Here is an 18,340-nt window from a genome sequence, read left to right as displayed (position 1 = left end):
AGCTGTGTCAGGAGGGGGCTTCTTCCTGTGGGTTAGGGGGTTAAACCAGGCAGCTGAGCAGAGAGGGGAGAGTGTGGTAGTGCAAGCTCCCACACCCTGTCTGCGTTTCCAGTCCTCCTCTTGGTGCTGCTGTTGCTGGTGAGAAAGAAGCGGAAGGTCAAGGAACCCCTCCTGCTTCCAGAGGATGACACACGTGACAACGTCTTCTACTACGGTGAAGAGGGTGGTGGCGAAGAGGACCAGGTAAGACATGGCGGAACAGCTGGGTCAGTGCACCGGCCATGTTAGCACCGGGACCCCACGTGTGCCTGTGCAGGATTCAAACCCAGCTGTCCTCTCCCAGGAGGGGAACCAGTCCACCACCACAGAGTCCTTTGGATAAGGTGTAAGCTCCCAGCTTCCAAGGCCTGCTGGTGACCCAGAACACCCAGAGGCCCCGCTGTGACAAGGGCTGGCACGGGATCTGCCCTCATCCCCCTGCTCTTGTTCCCTATTGTTCAGGACTACGACATCACCCAGCTGCACCGGGGCCTGGAGGCCAGGCCCGAAGTAGTCTTGCGCAATGACGTGGCCCCCACCTTCATGCCCACCCCCATGTACCGCCCTCGGCCAGCCAACCCAGATGAGATCGGCAACTTCATCGTGGAGGTGAGTGCCACTGGGCCTGCCCAGGCCAGTCCCTCAGTTAAGCCCGGTGCCATTGGTTCAAGGGGAGCAAACAGAAAGCAAGGCATCTTGGCCCTGGGTTCAAATCCCGGCTCCATGGCTCTGCCCATCCCCCAACCTGTGTGACTTCTGGCACAACTGTATGACCTCTGGACTACATTCTGCAACATGCCTAAGAATGGAGCAGGAAGAATATGTCTATTGATGCCAAGGTGGCAGTGGGTAGGGGAACACACTGGAGCTAGACAGCCATGGTCTGAACTTGGAAGATCCCAGGTGACCCCACCAACACAGGGAAGTTGACCTCCAGGAACAAATGCGTCCCACTGGCTTCTGGCTCTGCCTGTGCACCAGAGCCACCTGGGGACCTCGAGTAGCCAACCCTGCCTCTGACTGGCCCCTCGGGGTTAAGATTCTACTGCCCCAAGTGTCACTGTTTTCAAAGATGACCTTAGTGACTCGACTCATTGTGTGTGAGTTACTTGAAGAATTTTTTAAAATACCAGTTTGAGGGACCCATGAATCCAATTTCTTTTTTTTTTTTTTAGACTGCTATTTTTTAATGTATTTATGTGAAAAACAGAGTTAGAGAGATACCTTCTACTGGTTCACTTCCCAAATGCCTGCAATGTTCCAGTCTAGGCCAGGTCGAAGTTGGGAGACTGGAACTCCCTCTGGTCCTCTCACGCGGGTAGCAGAGGCCCAAATACTTGGACCATCTTCTGGTTTTTTATTTTGTTTTGTTTCTCTCAAGCTCAAGCACATTCACAGGGATCTGGGTTGGAAGCAGCACAGCTAAGACTTGAACCAATGATCATATGAGATGCCAGCCTCACAGGAGGTGACTTAACCTACTGAACCACCATGCAGATCCCCTAGTCTGTTTTTTTTTTTTTTTTACTGCATGAGGTAGCATTGTAACACAGTGAGTTTAGCCACCCTCCTGAGACGTTGCCATCCCAAATGGGTACTGATTTGAGTCCTGGCTGTTCCACTTCTGATCCAGCACCCTGCTAATGTATACCTGGAAGACATCAGAGGATGACTTAAGTCCTTGGACCCCTGCGCCCACATGGGATACTTGGAAGAAGCTCCTGACTCCTGGCTTCAGACCAGCCCAGCGCTGACCATTGCAGCCGTTTAGGGAGTGACCCAGTGCTCAAAAGATCTCTTTCTATCTTCATAGAAAACCCAGTGTACATATGGGTCACGGGGACCAGTCAGCAAGATCTGCAGGTCTTTATCATAGGCCCACACAGCCTGGTACCTGCTTAGCAATTAATGAGCAGAAACTCTGAAAAAGAAGTGCTTTTGAATCCAAAAGGGGTCAGCAAGTGCTGGCAGCAGTCATGGGCACAGGGCTGGGTCAGGATGCCCCAACTCGAGCCCTCTACCTTTAGCTTCCTGCCGACATGGAACCCATGTGGCATACTGTCCCTGCCTACAGTAGCCATTTCTCTAAAATGCACTTGAGCTTGAGGAAGTGCATCACGTTCGCCTGCTCTCAAAATCACAGGGAGGGGGACGTTTGCCCTTGTGGGGATGGGAAGACCCTGGGCAGTGACCCCTCCCCTCTCTCTGTCACTGCAGAACCTGAAGGCAGCCAACACGGACCCCACTGCGCCACCCTATGACTCCTTGCTCGTGTTTGACTACGAGGGCAGTGGTTCAGACGCCGCCTCCCTGAGCTCCCTCACCTCCTCAGCCTCAGACCAGGACCAGGACTACGACTACCTCAGCGAGTGGGGCAACCGCTTCAAGAAGCTGGCTGACATGTACGGCGGCGGCGAGGACGACTAGGCCTCTGGCCATCCTGCCCGGCTGGCCGGGAACTAAACATAGGCCCCAGCCACTTCCCCTTGGGGATCTGATGGGGCAGCTTGCTCCGGAGAATCCCTGAGGCTGCCATAGAGGGTTGAGATCTCAGCCTTCCGGAACGGGAGCTGGCGGCAGCCCAAGTTTGGGGATTGGCTTGGGGCCCCATCTCCTAAAGTTCATCAGCCACCACAGATTCATCCACATCGGGCCCTTGGAGTGGACCCCTTTCATTACAGAGGCCTCTTCTGTCCAAGTCTGTCTTCAGAGTTACAGGCAGGCCCTCTGCCATCCCAGAGTGACTCCAGAGGGCCTGGCCTCCCACCACTCCTTCCCTTCTCAAGCCTCCAGGCCTGGGACTGGCCACGTGGATGGATCACTGAGTTTTTATATTGTGTGTCTAGGTTGTCCTTTATTTTTTATTTCCCCTGCTGTGTGCTGTAGCGGAAGGGTAATGACAATCGTGTACATGTAACTAGGGACTTTTTTTTAATTAAAGGAACTTTTCCCAGAAGCCCCAGGGGGAGTGAACTTTCTCTAAAAACAGCGATTTTGTTGACATTGAACTCACATTCCCTACCGTTTCCACCCTCCCAGGGTATAGCTCCTTTCCAGCACTGTGAGAAGGGGCTGATCTTGGTTCAGCTGGTTTTATCCCAGGGATGGAGGGAGGGAGTGCAGGGTTAGATTTGTGCCCAGGCAGACTGTGTGGGACCCAGTGACCCCTCCCCTGGGACTGAGACCAGCCACAGCCCCAGGCCACCTCGCCTCCTCCTGCCTCCCTTTCGCTACACAGAAAGCAGAGAGCCTGTGGTGGTCAGTGAGCAAATGCCTGGTGTGTGGTGTGCGCACTTGTGGGGTGAGCACATCTGGGCCAGGTGGCCCTGACCTTCATGACCCCCTCTGGGGGAAGGGGCACAGCTTCTCAGAGAGCTTCCTCCTTTCGTGAGAAGCCTCAAGTATTTATTGGAAAGGCAGAGTGAGACAGCCAGGAGTCTCTTCCAGGTCTCCCACATGGGTGCCGGGCCTTGAGCCCTTGGGCCAACCTCCACTGCCTTCCCAGCACATTGGCAGGATGAGTAGCAGCTGGGACTAGAACCATGCCCACATGTCATGCTGGCAGTGTTGCAGGTGGCAATAGTGGCAGAGCATGGGCTCCTCAGTGTGTTTTGTAAAATGTCTCCTGGTCATCATGCAAATCAAGTAGAGCAGCATGAGGGAGAACCCCCTTGGGGTGCCAGTTCCAAGGAAATTCCAAGGAAGAATCAGGGACAGAGTGGTTCCTGCTGTGTCTTGTAGAAGTGAAGTTCCTGGTGTTAGGCCACGCTAAGTTGCAGAAGCTGAAGGAACTGCAGGAGCAGATGTTAATTTTAACTCTGTGGCTGTGGTGCTCAAAGCCATGGCAGCTCTGTCCCAGGACCCCGCAGGCCAGCAGGGGATTTTGGTGCCCATACCAGTTCCTCCCCATGCTTGGGGTGTCCAGGAGGTCCAGATCCCACACAAAGAAACCAAAATGAAATTGAGCATGTATGGGGGGTGGGGAGACCCTGAACTGCCTAGGTCCCCAGCACCTTTGCCAAGGCCACCCTATCTCTGTGTGAGCTACAGCTTCCAGTTCTCTGGGCAAGAGCTCAGCTGCTTCTGTGGGTACTGGTTTGGGAGGCCCGGTGTCACCTCCAGCAGCACCTGCAGCTCCTTTGAGGCTCCTTGAGGAACCTGCACAAAGCAGGAAGCTGCATCTCCAGCTACACTCAGGGGCAGAACCTTACTGCTGGTGCCCAGGTCCCCACCTCCCCTGAGCTCCCCAGAGGGAGTTAAGCAGGAAAAGCTGCCCACCCCGGCCCTGTTCCACCCAGGGCTTGGTGGATGCGGCTTCCCCTGGTGGTGGAACCAGCTACTGTCCTCTGATTCCAAAGCAGTTGGTTAAGCTGCACTCAACGGTGGGCCAAAGCCAGGAGCTGCTTCTGGGTTTCCCATGCGGGTCCCAAGGTTTCAGACCATCCTCCACCACTTTCACAGGCCACAAGCAGGGACCTGGATGGAAAGTGGAGCAGCTGGGATACGAACCGGGGCCCATATGGGATCCTGGAGCGTGTGGAAGGAAAGGATTTAGCCGCTGGGCCCAAGATTTTTTTTATTTTTTTATTTTTATTTTTTTTAAGATTTATTTTATTTTTATTAGAAAGGCGGATATACAGAGAGGAGAGACAGAGAGGAAGATCTTCCGTCTGATGATTCACTCCCCAAGTGAGCGCAACAGCCAATGCTATGCTGATCCGAAGCCAGGAGCCTCTTCCGGGTCTCCCACGCGGGTGCAGGGTCCCAAGGCTTTGGGCTGTCCTCGACTGCTTTCCCAGGCCACAGGCAGGGAGCTGGATGGGAAGCGGGGCTGCCGGGATTAGAACTGGCGCCCATATGGGATCCTGGGGCGTGCAAGGTGAGGACCTTAACCACTGCGCCACCGCGCCGGGCCCCAAGATTTTTTTTAAAGGAGTTACACAAAAACAAACAAATGAAGCAGTTGCACGCAGAAAGATCCTCCATCTGCTGGTTCACTCCCCAAATGGCCGCAGTGGCGGTAGCTGGGCTGATCTCAAGGTGGGAGCCAGTCAGGAGCTTCTGCCAGATTCCCCACATGGGACCCTCTCTGCCCTCCCAGGCACATAAGCAGAGAGCTGGACAGGAAATGGAGAGTCCAGGCCTCAAACCACGGGAAGCCAGCACCTCAGGTGGAGGATTATCTTGTTGTGTCTCTTGAAGGCCTGAAGCAGGAAGTCCGAACGTTCCCGCCGGAAGTGCGTGGAGCTCGGCCCGCCTTGCGGCTGCTGACTGACCAGAGAAAGCCAGTGTGGCCACCGTGCTAAGGAGAAACCCCCGAGTGTCTGATGGCGTCTCAGCCACGTCCGTGGTTCAGCAGTGTCTGACCGGGTGAGTCCCCCTTCCCTAAGCGGGCTGCCGGCCACAGACAGTGGGTCGGACTCCGGCCCTCAGTGGGGTGTGCTGCAGAACGGACCTGCCCGCCTGCCCAGGCCGAGCACTTCAAAACCTGCCCCCTGAACCCTGTCCTTCCTGGCCAGAGAAAGATGGAGGCTCCGAGGACGGCACCCTGGCCTTGTCATGGCCCTGCCACCTGCCCTCCCTCCCAAAGGACCCATCTCCTCAGGTTTGCTTTGCCCAGGACCCTGAGAGGTCCCACGTGCTTCTCCCATCCCTGCAAACTCCCAACCCCTGGCCCAGGTTGGGTTTTCTGGACCCCAAAGGGACCCGGGAGAAGGTGCAGCCGGGAACCCCTAAGGGGTGACCAGCCGCACCACCACGGAGCTCCTTCGGCAGCCCAGCCCTGGGTGTCCAGTTTGGCCTGCTGCGGACCTCGGGAGGGTGCCTGACATGTATTGTTGTTGCTGCTAATTCTGCTGCGGTGGCTGAGGGACGCGTGCGGCTCCTTTGTCTTTCCACACGCAGTCACTGCCGGGCCCCGCACCGCCTCAGCGTTCCCTGTCGTCCGTGGGTCTCGGCAGCTGTAGTTTCCCCGTGTGACCAGCAGAGGGCACCATTCACTCACCCAGCCTGGCCAGGGTGTGGCCTGCCAGCAGGCTGCTGGTTCCAAGCAGTCACCCTGGCCACCCAGCCCAGAGGCTCTGGACTCTGGTGAAGGTGATGTAGAGGCGGTGAAGGATAGAATTTTCTGGGCTGTGAATGGCGCTGTCCTCATGCCCGCAGTGTGTTGGGTGCATCCTCCTGGGCAGTGAGGGTGCTTGCATAGTTCCTTTTCGATAAGAAAACAGATCTCAGGGCTCCTGGCAGAGGCAGTATTGGAGTGTGGGTCTCTGATCCCCAGGTGTGGACCCTTTTAAAAATTTTTATTTATTGGGCCCTGTGTGGTAGCCTAATGGCTCAATGTCCTCACCTTGCATGCATTGGGATACCATGTAGGCATTGGTTCTAATCCCGGCTGTTCCACTTTCCTTCCTTCCTGCTTGTGGCCTGGGAAAGCAGTAGAGGACAGCCCAGGGCTTTGGGACCCTGCACCTGCTTGGAATACCTGGAGGAGACTCTTGGCTCGTGGCTTTGGATTGGCTCAGCTCCGTTTGTTACAATCACTTGAGGAGCGAACCAGATAGAAAATTTTTCTGTCTCTCCTCTCTGTAAATCTGAATTTCAAATTAAAAAAAAAAAATCTTAAGGAAAAATTATTTATTTATTTATTTTTAAAAATGTATTTGGCCGAGAAGCCAGCAAGGGGCAGCGGCAGGTGTATTAGAGTGACAGGATCCAAGCGGGCGGGGCTGCAGCCCACCCAGGGCAGTGTGGGGTCCTGGCCCTCCTTCTCTTCCAAGCCCCAGCTCTGCTTTCTGGTGGAAGCTGAGTTCCACACCCAGCCCACTCCCAGCAGGCCTAGGAAAGGCCTGACTCAGCTCCACAGCAAAGCTGGCGAAACCTGATCCCTCGCCATGCCCCAGCCTCCGAGGAGGTGGCCGGCCTGTCTGAGCCTGCAGGCTGCCCGCAGAGCCAGCACAGCGCAGGGGCCCGGGACCTGCCTGTGGAGGAGCCTGTCCGAAGGACTCCCTTTCTCCCCTCCCCCAGTCCGGTGTGACAAAGGCAAGGTTGGGGATGGGGGAGCACCCCACGCTGACCTCTGGCGGGGGGCGTGGCTGGCACTGTGAGTCCAGCTGTCCAGTGCCTGCCTGGATGGTAGCAACTGCAATGGTTGTTGTTGTCCTTGGGATGGAACCGCCTGCTGTGCCCACTGCCCAGCCCACTGCAGGCACACAGAGGTGTGGGAGGAGGGGAGAAATCTGAGACGCTGTGGGTGGACTGAGAATGCTGGGGCTCTGATCCAACCCTTCTCGTGCCAATGGTGGTGTGCGGGGCGGCTTGCAGTCCAGGCCCCATGTGTCCTCAGGCTGCAGCTGCTTCACCAGCTGGGAGGACTTCGTGGAGGTGAGGTGGAAGGTGTGCAGAGAGCTAAAGGACTACAGGACGTGCATTTCTTTTTTTTTTCTTAATTTTTTAAGATTTTTTTAAAGATTTATTTATTTTTATGACACAGTCAGATATACAGAGAGGAGGAAAGACAGAGATCTTCCATCCGATGATTCATTCCCCAAGTGACCACAACGGCTGGAACTGAGCCAATCCGAAGTCAGGAACCAGGAACTTCCTCCAGGTCTCCCATACAAGTGCAGGATCCCAAGGCTTTGGGCCGTCCTCGACTGCTTTCCCAGGCCATAGGCAGGGAGCTGGTTGGGAAGCAGGGCTGCTGGGATTAGAACCGGTGCCCATATGGGATCCCCACATTCAAGGCCAGGCGAGGACTTTAGCTGCTAGGCCACCGTGCCAGCCCCTTAGATTTATTTTTATGGAAAGGCATATTTACAGAGAGGAAAAAAGATCCTCCATCCACTGGTTTATTCTTCAAGTGGTCACAACAGCTGGAGCTGATCCGAAGCCAGGAACTTCTTCAAGGTCTGTCACGTGCGTGCAGGGTCCCAAGGCTTTGGGCCATCCTTCACTGCTTTCCCAGGCCACAAGCAGGGAGCTGGATGGGAAGTGGGGCAGCTGGAACACAAACTAGTGCCTACATAGGATCCCAGCATGTGCAAGGACCCACTGCGCCGGGCCCAAGGACGTGGATTTCTAACACTGAAATACACACGGGGAGTCCGCGGGGGCAGCGTGCTGGCCAAAGGACTTCCCATGCTAACGGGCATCTTCTAGAGCAGCAAGGTAAACAGACGTCATGGCCAGGGCACTTCAAAAGTTGGTGAAAGGGTCCGGCACGATAGCCTAGCAGTTAAAGTCCACGCCTTGAACATGCCAGGATCCCATATGGCTGCCAGAATTAGAATCGCTTTCATCCAGCTCCCTACTTGTGGTCTGGGAAAGCAGTCAAGGACAGAACAAAGCTCTGGGACGCTGTACCTGCATGGGAGACCCGGAAGAAGCTCCTGGCTTCAGATTGGCTCAGCTCCGGCCATTGCGGCCCCTTGGGGAGTGAACCATCGGATGGAAGATCTTCCTCTCTGTCTCTCCTCCTCTTTGTATATCTAACTTTCCAATGAGACTAAATAAATCTTTAAAAAAAAAAAGTTGGTGAAAAATGCACATAATTATTATTATTACTAATTTGTATTTGTTTACTGTAATGACAGAATTACAGAAAGGGAAAAACAGATTTTTCTCCAACTGATTCACACCCCAATGGCCCCAACTGCCCGGACAGGACAGACTAAAGCCGGGACCCAGGAGCTTCGACACCACTGCTCAAGCCCCATTTATTTTGAGACACAGATAAAAAAGGAGTGAGATCTTGGTCTCCACTGGGTCATTCCCCAGATGGCCTCAACAGCCAGCAGCTTAGGCCATCTTCTGCTGCTTTCCCCAAGTTCATTAGCAGGGAGCTGGATATAAAGTGGAATATGCACCCATAAAGTGGAACCAGCACCCATGTGGATTTGCTGGGAGCCCAGGCAGCAGCATTACCCATTATGGCCCAAAGCCCACTCCATGGGTCTTAGTTTTTTCAATGTTTATATTTTATTTGAATGACAGTAGGTAAGAGAGAAAGCAAGAGGCGGACACAGACCTGCTGTTCCTTGCTTGCTGGCACCTCTGGCCTTTACTCCTGTGTCGCCAGCGGCAACCACGTGTTGACAACCAAAAATGTCCCCAGTTATCGCCCTGTGATGGAGGGCAAGGGGTGGGAATGGTCTTGCTCACCCCTAGGAGAAACCTGGGAACAGGGATCCCAGGGCCGCAGCTGTGGCCTGGGTTGTGGCCACTGCAAAGCTAATCCCGGCAGCTGGGTGGAGGGCCTCACCCAGCCCCTCCTGGGGCCAAGCACAGCCAGACATGGGGCTGCAGTCATGCCCTAGGCACTGAGCAAGGGCACAGGGAAAGGGGTGCATCTTGGGGGAGGAGCTGAGGGGTCCCCACCTGGGGGGGCACACAGCCAGAGCACAAAAGACCCAAGGGTGTGGCCTCAGGTATTGGAGAGGAGTGACTGGAAGTGTGCTGCAACCAGGAGGAAGGACTTGGGGCGAGGCATTGGGGTTCCCATCCAGGGCGTGTGGGCTGCCTGATGTCTTGCAAATACAGAGGGGAGAAAGAGAAGGTGGGCTGAAGAAGTGCTCGGTGGGCTTGATTTTTGAGGTTTTGCAGTTTGGGGAGGCACTCCTGGGAGGCCAGGTGTGCGGAGGGTTGGGTACAGGTCGGGCAGAGAGAATGCCAGCATCACAGCCCAAAGGAAAGGGAAGCTGTCACCAGACAGAGAGAAAGTGCCAAGAGGAAGCTGCGGGTCCACCTCCTCGGGGAGGGAGCCCGCGTCTGCCCTTCATTTCCTGTTCCTTGCCTTCCCTGGGCCGGTTGTGGTGGAAGTTGAGGACCAGGCCTGAGTTGGAGGAACCAGTGTCCCAAGCTGGACCAGGAGCAAGACTTCCAGGGCTCCCAAGGCTCTCTCTCCACCCTGGCTGGAGAACTGAGAATAGCAGTGGCCAGGGAGAATTCCAGGAGCAAACAGTCACCTGTAGTGGGGCCACAAGGGTAACCTGGTAACCTGGTAACCACTGTCCTATGCCATAACTCCTCCTACCATCCACCCACTCCCATCTGTGCCAGGCAAGTGCTACCCATGAGGTGGCCCCAGTGAACTCATCCTTCCCGGTACTGCCTGGAAAGGACTCACTTCACAGAGAAGGAAGCTGAGGCTAAGAACAAGTGAAAGAACTTGGCCCTCATTTTGTGTGTGTGTATGTGTGTGTCCAATCACAATTTTGTTTGTTTATTTGAAAAGTGACACAGAGAGAATGATAAAGAAATCTTGGGCCTGGCATGATAGCCTAGTGGCTAAAGTCCTTGCCTTGATCCTGGCAGCCCTGCTTCCCATCCAGCTCCCTGCTTGTGGCCTGGAGAAGTAGTCTAGGACGGCCCAAAGCTTGTGACCCTGCACTGTGTGGTTGACCCGGAGGAAGCTCCTGGCTGCTGGCTTCAGATCAGCTCAGTTCCAGCCATTGTGGCTGTTTGGGGAGTGAATCAACAGCTGGAAGATCTTCCTCTCTCCTTCTCTCTATAAATCTGCCTTTCCAATAAAAAAAAAAAAAAATCATAAAAAAAAAAATCTTTTGGGCCTGGCGTGATAGTGTGGCCTAGCGGCTACTCTCCTTACCTTGCATGCACCAGGATCCCATATGGGTGCCAGTTCTAATCCCAGCAGCCCCACTTCCCATCCATCTCCCTGCTTGTGGCCTGGGAAAGCAGTCAAAGGCGGCCCAGAGCCTTGGGACCCTGCACCCATGTGGGAGACCCGGAAGAAGCTCCTGGCTCCTGGCTTCAGATCAGCTCAATTCCAGCCATTGTGGCTGTTTGGGGAGTGAATCATCAGCTGGAAGATCTTTCTCTCTGTTTCTCCTCCTATCTGTATATCTGTCTTTCCAATTAAAAAAAAAAAAACTTTAAAAAAAGAAAGAAAAACTCTCTGAAATATAACCTCTTTGAAAAATAAATTCCTTGGTATCTCTTGAGGGGCTTTGCTGTCTGTGACCCCTTTCACTCTTACAAGGCAGTGAGAACTGCTGAGCCCCCTCCTATGGGGTCTTGCCCCACCCTTGGACAGCTGGCCAGAACCCTCCTCCCTTGGAGTTTTTGCCCGGGATGGTGACTGCGCCAGGCAGCCTCTGTCACTTTCCCCCAGGAAGTCATTCCTGAACCTACCCATCTCCCTTCCCTATCACTGCTCATCAGGGCTGGTCCCCGACCCTCAAGGTCTCCCCAGGGTCCTACTCCTTTCACCTTCCCCCCTCCTCCCCATTGTCCACCGGTGCAGCAGGGACCTGCGACCCCTGTCTGGAGTTAACACATGTATTCACTCTGACGGGCCTGGTGCCCAGGCTCTCCTGGCTGCTGAGTGCTGCTACCATCTGTTTCCAGGTACACATGTGTACCTTCTGAATGAATGGAGCTGGAAATGAAAGAATGACTGAGCCTGGTGGCCTGGAAAAGCCAGGGTGTCTCTCTGGAAAGCCTGTCCCACGCCTGGGCCCTGGCGTCTTCCGGGCCTACGCTGACAACCCTGCCCTTTGCCCACATTTCCTGATTCTGCAGGCCTCCACCCTGGCGAGGAGTTCCAGCCACCTGACCAGCTCCACCCTCCCCTCCTAGGAAGTGCAGCTTGCTATGCAGACAGAGCAGGCGGACACACACAGGCTGGCAAGCCCACCAGGCCTTACTGGCTCTTCTGTGGTGACTTCTTTGTGCTGGGTGACTGGGGTTCTGTGGCAGTGAGTCCTGCACATGCTACATCCTGGGACCCCTGGTCTCATTCACGCAGAGGAGGACAGCCGGTCAGCCTGGGGCTGGGCTGGTTGGGTCACTCCTCGGGGACCGTGGATTGCTGAGTTGCCAGTGCTTAGTGCAGTGTCCAGTCCTTGATGGGTCTGTCAGCAGCTCTGCCACTCACTCTTCCCCCTACAGTATCTGCACCTAGGGATGGAGCCACGTCTTCCTCAGGGACACATGTGAGTTCATCCAAGTCCACAGCCAGAAGCACAGTGAGTGTCACACAGGAGACACAACACACCGTTGTGTGGCTGTTATTTGTGCATGTGCAAAAAGAGTCTTCTACATTTTGTTTTTCTGAAGCAAAAAGCAGTAAGAGAGACCAGTGCTGGGGCATAGTGAGGTCAGCCATCACTTGTGATACAGGTGTCTCATGTCAGAGTGCTCCACTTCCGATCCAGTTCCCTGCTAACAGACAGAGGAAGGCACCAGATGATGACTCAAGTGCTTGGGTCGCTTCCGCTCACGTAGGAGCTGTGTATTGTACTCCTGGCTGCTGGCTTTCACGTTAGCCCAGTCTCAGCCCCAGCTGTTGCAGGCATGCGGGAGAGTAAGCCAGAACATGGGAGCTTTCTCAACACACATATCCATCTTGCTTTGTTTCTCTGTCTCTCAAATAAATAGACTTAGAATAGAAGCAGGCACAGTGACTCATCAGGTTAAGCTGCTGCGTGGGATGTCTAACACTCTGCGTGTTAGAGTGCCTTGTTCAAGTCCTAGCTACTCTGCTTCCAATCCAACTTCTGCTAGCATGCCTGGGAAGGCAGCAGGTGCCGGCCCCAGTCCTTGACACTTTGTCACTTAATGGGTGACCCAAATGGAATTCCTGGCTTCAGTCTGACTCAGCCCTGAGCTTTTGTGGCCTTTTGAGCAGTGAAATAGCAGATAGAAGATCTCTCTCTCACATACACACATACATAAACACAAAATCTCTTTCTCTGTCACTTCCTCTCTCTAACTCTGACTTTCAAATAAGTAAGTCTTAATAATAATAATAATAATAATAATGATAATGATAATAATAATGGGCCCAGCAGTAGCCTAGTGGCTAAGGTCCTCGCTTTGCACATACCAGGATCCCATATGGGTGCCGGTTCTAATCCCAGCAGCCCCACTTCCCATCCATCTCCCTGCTTGTGGCCTGGAAAAGCAGTCAAGGATGGCCCGAAGCCTTGGAGCCCCATACCCATGTGGGACACTCAGAGGAAGCTCCTGGCTCCTGGCTTTAGATTGACTCAGCTCCAGCTATTGTAGCCATTTGAGGAATAAACCATTGGACAGAAGATCTTTCTCTGTCTCTCAGTTTCTCTGTATATGTGCCTTTCCAATAACATAAAAATATACATTTAAAAAATATAAATAATAGAGAATGTCCAGCCAGCACCCTCCTTCCCCGCTGAGGGTTGGGGAAGGCCCAGCTCTGTGCTGATCTTGTCACACAGCACATAATGGCCCATTGACAGTGGTCCATTCAGTGGTTTTTGGTATATTCACAAGGTTGTGCCATCATCACCGCAAACTAAATTTAGAATACATTCATCCCAAGTGCAGCCCCGGGGGCACTGGCAGCTGCTCCAGTTTCCCAGCCCCTATTCCCCTCCCCTCTCTCCGTGCCCAGGCCACTGCCAGCCTGCTGGGGTCTACATTCGCCTGTTCTGGGCGGCTCAGAGGGCGGGATCCCGTGGCCAGTTGTCACATGTTTCCTCCCGGTGCTGGCCCCTCTCCTGCTGCAGCCCATTTCAGGGCTGCTGGATAGGGCTGGTTCTCACCACAAGCACAGCAAGCATGCTCCTGTGCGCAGAGACATCAAGTAATTTTTAACGTGTTTACTGCATTTCTTTTCTTTCATTGCGTCTCTTCAATCTTTCAATCCTCTTTTGCCCTTGATGCTTTTCTGTCTTTTAAAATATATATATATATTTAGAGCTGAGCACTGTGGAACAAAGGGTTAAGCCACCACTTGGGACACCTGCTCCCTATATCACAGTGCTAGTTCCCCTTTCCATCCAGCTTCCTACTAATGTACACTGGGAAACAGCAGAAAATGGCCAAGTGTTTGGGTCCCTGCCATCCACGGGGGACACCCAGATGGGGTTCTGGGCTCCTGGCTGTGGCCTGGCCCACTCTGGCTGCTGCAGGAATTTGAGAAAATGAATCCAAAAGCCTTCTCTCTTTCCAAACAAGAAGACCAAAATCATAGTTTTGGGGGCTGGTGTTGTGACACAGCAGGTCAAGTCACCCCCTGCAAGGCCTTCAGGCATCCCATATGGGTGCCAGTTCAGGTCCTGACTGCTGTCCTTCTGATCCAGCTCTCTGCTAATGTGCCGAGAAAAACAGCAGAAATTGTTCTGTGTGCTTGAGCTCTAAGACCTAGAAGGAGCTCCAGGCTTTGGCCTGGCCCAGCCCTAACAGTTAAGGCCATTTGTAAAGTGAATCAGCAGATGCAAGATCTCTCCCTCTTTAACTTTGCCTTTCAAATAAATACTAAATAAAAACTTCCTAGAGGCAGGAGAGATTCCTTCTAGGCCAACCCACGTCTTTTTACAATGAGAATCTGAGTCTCAGGGATGGAAAGAAAGTTTGTTCCAGAATTCCATCCGAACCTCCCATGTCTGTCATTCACTGTCTGCGGCCTCCCGGTGCACACGATAGCAGGAAGCTGGAATAGGAAGTGGAGTCTCAGACTCAAACCCGGACACTCCGGAATGTGGACGTCGCCAACACTGTTTAAACCTCAGCGCCAATCTCCCCTCCCCCGCGACGGAGTTTGCTTAACACTTCTCTCCACTGCAGTGCTCCCAGCTTGCAGAACCACCCAGCCATCAAACAGGTGCTATTACGACTCTCATTTGTACAGAGGAAGAAACTGGAAATCTAAGGAGAACTTGTATGACTCACTCAGACTCATACCTGGCAGGTGGAAGAGCAGGCTGCAGACACAGGCATGAAAACTCCGTGCTGGGAACCATGCTGCCAGGCCTGCCTGGAGCTGGGAGCCTCAGCCCTGCTGGGCCCTGCTGGGCCCTGCCCTCGCCTGCCTCCTGCCCTGAGCTGCTGTGAAGGCAGCAGACACTGCTTGCTCACTGACATGCCAACAAACTGGAACTGAAGGCTGACTGATGGTAGCTGCGCGACATGCAGAGAAAGGGGCTTTGCCAGCCAGGGCCCAGAGTTTGCTTTCCAGCCGTGCCACTTGCACTGTGGGCAGTGGTTCATTGTAGGTGTCCACTTGATGGATCAAGGGATACCCAGGTAGCTGGTGGAGCTTCATGTCTGGGTGTGTTTGTAACAATGTTTCTAGAAGAGATTGTTGCTTGGATCAGTGGGCTGAGCATGGGAGAGCTACCCTCACCTAGCATTGGCTAAGGGCCTGATGAGAAGAAAAAAACAGAGAGGAGAGGCCAAATCTCTCTCTCTCTTTCTTTTCTTTCTTTCTTTCTTTCTTTCTTTCTTTCTTTCTTTCTTTCTTTCTTTCTTTCTTTCTTTCTTTCTTTCTTTCTTTCTTTCTTTCTTTCTTTCTTCCTTCCTTCCTTCCTTCCTTCCTTCCTTCCTTCCTTCCTTCCCTCCCTCCCTCCTTTCTTTTCTTTTCTTTTCTTTTTATTTCTTTTATTTTCTTTTTTTGCAAAGGCAGATAGATATACAGAGAGGAGCAGAGACAGAGAGGGAGATCTTCTGTCTGATGGTTCACTCCCCAAGCAGCTGCAATGGCTAGAGCTGAGCCAATCTGAAGCCAGGAAAGAGGAGCTTCTTCCAAGTCTCCCACGCGGATACAGGGTCCCAAGGCTTTGGCCTGTCCTTGCTGCTTTCCTGGGCCATGAGCAGGGAGCTGGATGGGAAGTGGGGCTGTCAGGATTAGAACGGGTGCCTATATGGGATTCCTGTGAATCCAAGGCAAGGACTTTAGCCGCTAGGCTATCGCACTGGGTCCTCTCGCTCTCTTGATGTCTCTGTCTCTCTCCTAGAGCTGGGATACTAGAATTCCAGGGTCTCAGCTTTCTGATTGTGAGACTTGCACCAGCAGCCCCCCAAGGGTCTCAAGCTTGGCCTTGGGCCTGAACCCGACTTCCAGCTCCCACTCCGCGCGATCTTCTAGCTTCTGCCTGGTCTGTCATGTGCTGCTCTGCCTCCATGCTCACCATGCCAAAGCCCCCAATAAATCCCTCTAACTTCTCTTTTTCCCTTTGTCCCTCCTCCCCTACTTCTTCCCCTCTTTCCCTCTCCTTCTCCTTTCTGCCTTCCTGTCCTGCCCCTCCCCCTCCTGCTCATCTCTCTCCCTTCCTCTCAGTGTCCCTTCCCCCGCACTCTCCTTCCTCCTCTCTTTATCCCTTCACTCCTTTTCTCTCCCCCCACCCCCCGTCCTTGTCCTGCTCCTTTCTCCCCACTCTGGCCTCCTGCTGTTCCTTGATCTCTTGTGTGTCTCACCTATTGGTTCTGTTCTTTGGGAGGCCCTGACTGTTAACATGCTTGTCCTTAAGCAGAACTCTTTGCCCCTTTGGGAGCTCTGGTTGGCACAGGGTGTCAGCCCTGGTGAGGACTGTGGTGCCCCTGAAGGCCAACTGTTAGGCTCATCACCATTACAGTGCAGCCACTGGCATGGAGTTCCATGACTGACTCGGGAAGTCTTTAGTGATGAATGGCTGCTCGCTTGTGTGCATCTCATTATCTTAGCAGCTCCCTATGGGGGCAGTGACTGGGTTTTGTTGCTCATTTTGGGATCCCCCCCCTTGTTGAGTAGAATGCCTGGCATGTCAGACTGCTTCCATTCTCCATGGCGCTAACCACCACCAGGTGGTACCAAGTCAATGTTAGCATCTCACAAGTGAGTCAGCCGGATAACTTCTGGCTTCCTAATAATGTCACAGGAAGCACCCAGCCCTGTGGATGAAATATTTTTGTCCTGAAAAATGAATCTGCGTGGAATCAAGCCTTCCTTTGAATACTGCTTTACGCAATAAATAGGGCAGAAGAGCACAGCTGATGACAGCATTCCCAAGATCTAAAACAAAAGATGGGTCAACCTCCGGGGCAAAGGACCCCAATCCTATAAACTAGAACTATGTCCAACTAGAAGTAAGCAAGGCTGGATACATTCGTCATCAGGGCTGTGTCAGTGGCGCCACCGTGTATGGAAATGCTAAGACACATCAAATGGTACCTTTTAAGCCTAGGTGGTCAATTACGTCTAAAAAGCTGAACTGGGCCTACTGCTTGAATCTTTCATTTTTTGTTATCTTCCTATTCTATTTTCAATGATTTTTTTTTTTGAGAGAGGGACTTCTCTCACTTTCTGGTTCGCACTATAAATGCTCAAGAGAGGCCAGGCTCAGGCAAATGTTTACCATACAGTTCGTTTCCTTAAATAAAGATCTGAGCAAGGGGGAGTAGATGTCTAGTCCTAGCAGTTAAAATCCTCAAAATCCAGATTGAAGTGCCTGGGTTGAACTCTCAACTCTGGGAGCTAGCACCATGGCATGTTAAGCTATCACCTGTTAGGCCAATATCCCATATAGGCACCAGTTTAAATCCTGGCTGCTTGGGGCCCAGTGTGGTGGCCTAGCAGCTAAAGTTCCCGCCTTGAATGTGCTGGGATCCCATTTGGGTGCTGGTTCTAATCCCGGCAGCTCCAGTTCCCATGGCCTGGGAAAGCAGTCAAGGATGGCCCAAAGCCTTGGGACCCTGCACCCACGTAGGAGACCTGGAAGAAGTTCCTGGCTCCTTGCTTTGGATCAGAGTGAATCTTCAAATCCTGGCTGCTCTACTTTCCATCCAGCTTCTGGGTAATGTGCTTAGGAAAGCAGTGGAGGATAGTCCAAGTCCTCAGACCCTTGTAGCCACATGGAAGACCTGGAAGAAACTTCTGGTTCTAGCTTTGGACAGGTACAGTTCTGGCCACTGCAGCCATTGCGGAGTGAACCTGTGGATAGAAGTTCTCTCTTTCTGTGTTTTTTATGTAAATTTTGCCTTTCAAATAAAGAAAAAATTTTTAAAGATTTAGTTATTTTTATTGCAAAGTCAGATATACATAGGAGGGAGAAACAGAGGAAGATCTTTCATCTGCTGGTTCACTCCCCAAGTGGCCACAATGGTCGGTGCTGTGCCGATCCGAAGCCAGGAGCCTGGAGCTTTTTCTGGGTCTCCCACGGGGGTGCTGGGTCCCCAGGATTTGGACTGTCTTCCACTGCTTTCCCAGGCCACAAGCAGGGAGCTGGATGGGAAATGGGGCTGCTGAGATTAGAAACAGAACTCAAATGGGATCCCAGGGCATGTGCAAGGTGAGAAGTTACTGAGGTGCCAGTCCTGACCACCGTGTTTTAACAGCATGCTGGCAGGGGTCCCCAGCTCTTTCCAGGCCCCTTCAAGGAGAGTCAGCAGCGCTCACGGGCTGTAGGAATGGAACCTTTCTTTCCAAGTCTCTTGACCTGATTTCTTCTTTTCCTGCCCAGGACTGGACTCCTCTTGGCAGAGGCCAGCAGAAGGGCACCATTATTATAGCTGCTTGCTGGGAGAGCTGGTTCACCTGAGGGAT

The 18,340-nt window shown here is 53.1% G+C and overlaps 1 protein-coding gene across 1 annotated transcript in view; it reads left to right on the top strand.

Annotated features, from left to right (window-relative positions):
• Positions 1 to 2,508, top strand: part of CDH3 (cadherin 3) — a 39,606-nt gene extending 37,098 nt beyond the window's left edge. Inside the window, exons 14-16 of the mRNA XM_040982049.1 lie at positions 113 to 243; positions 502 to 648; positions 2,257 to 2,508. Of these exons, the coding sequence (XP_040837983.1) occupies positions 113 to 243; positions 502 to 648; positions 2,257 to 2,466 (488 nt within the window). The 3' untranslated portion in view covers positions 2,467 to 2,508. The remainder of the gene's footprint in view (positions 1 to 112; positions 244 to 501; positions 649 to 2,256) is intronic.
• The last annotated feature ends 15,832 nt before the right edge of the window (positions 2,509 to 18,340 follow it).

The sequence above is a fragment of the Ochotona curzoniae genome, unplaced genomic scaffold (assembly GCF_017591425.1).
Source record: "Ochotona curzoniae isolate NIBS_2020 unplaced genomic scaffold, NIBS_Ocur_1.0 contig_3622, whole genome shotgun sequence".
Lineage (NCBI taxonomy): Eukaryota > Metazoa > Chordata > Mammalia > Lagomorpha > Ochotonidae > Ochotona > Ochotona curzoniae.
This window is presented reverse-complemented; position numbering and strand designations above follow the sequence as displayed.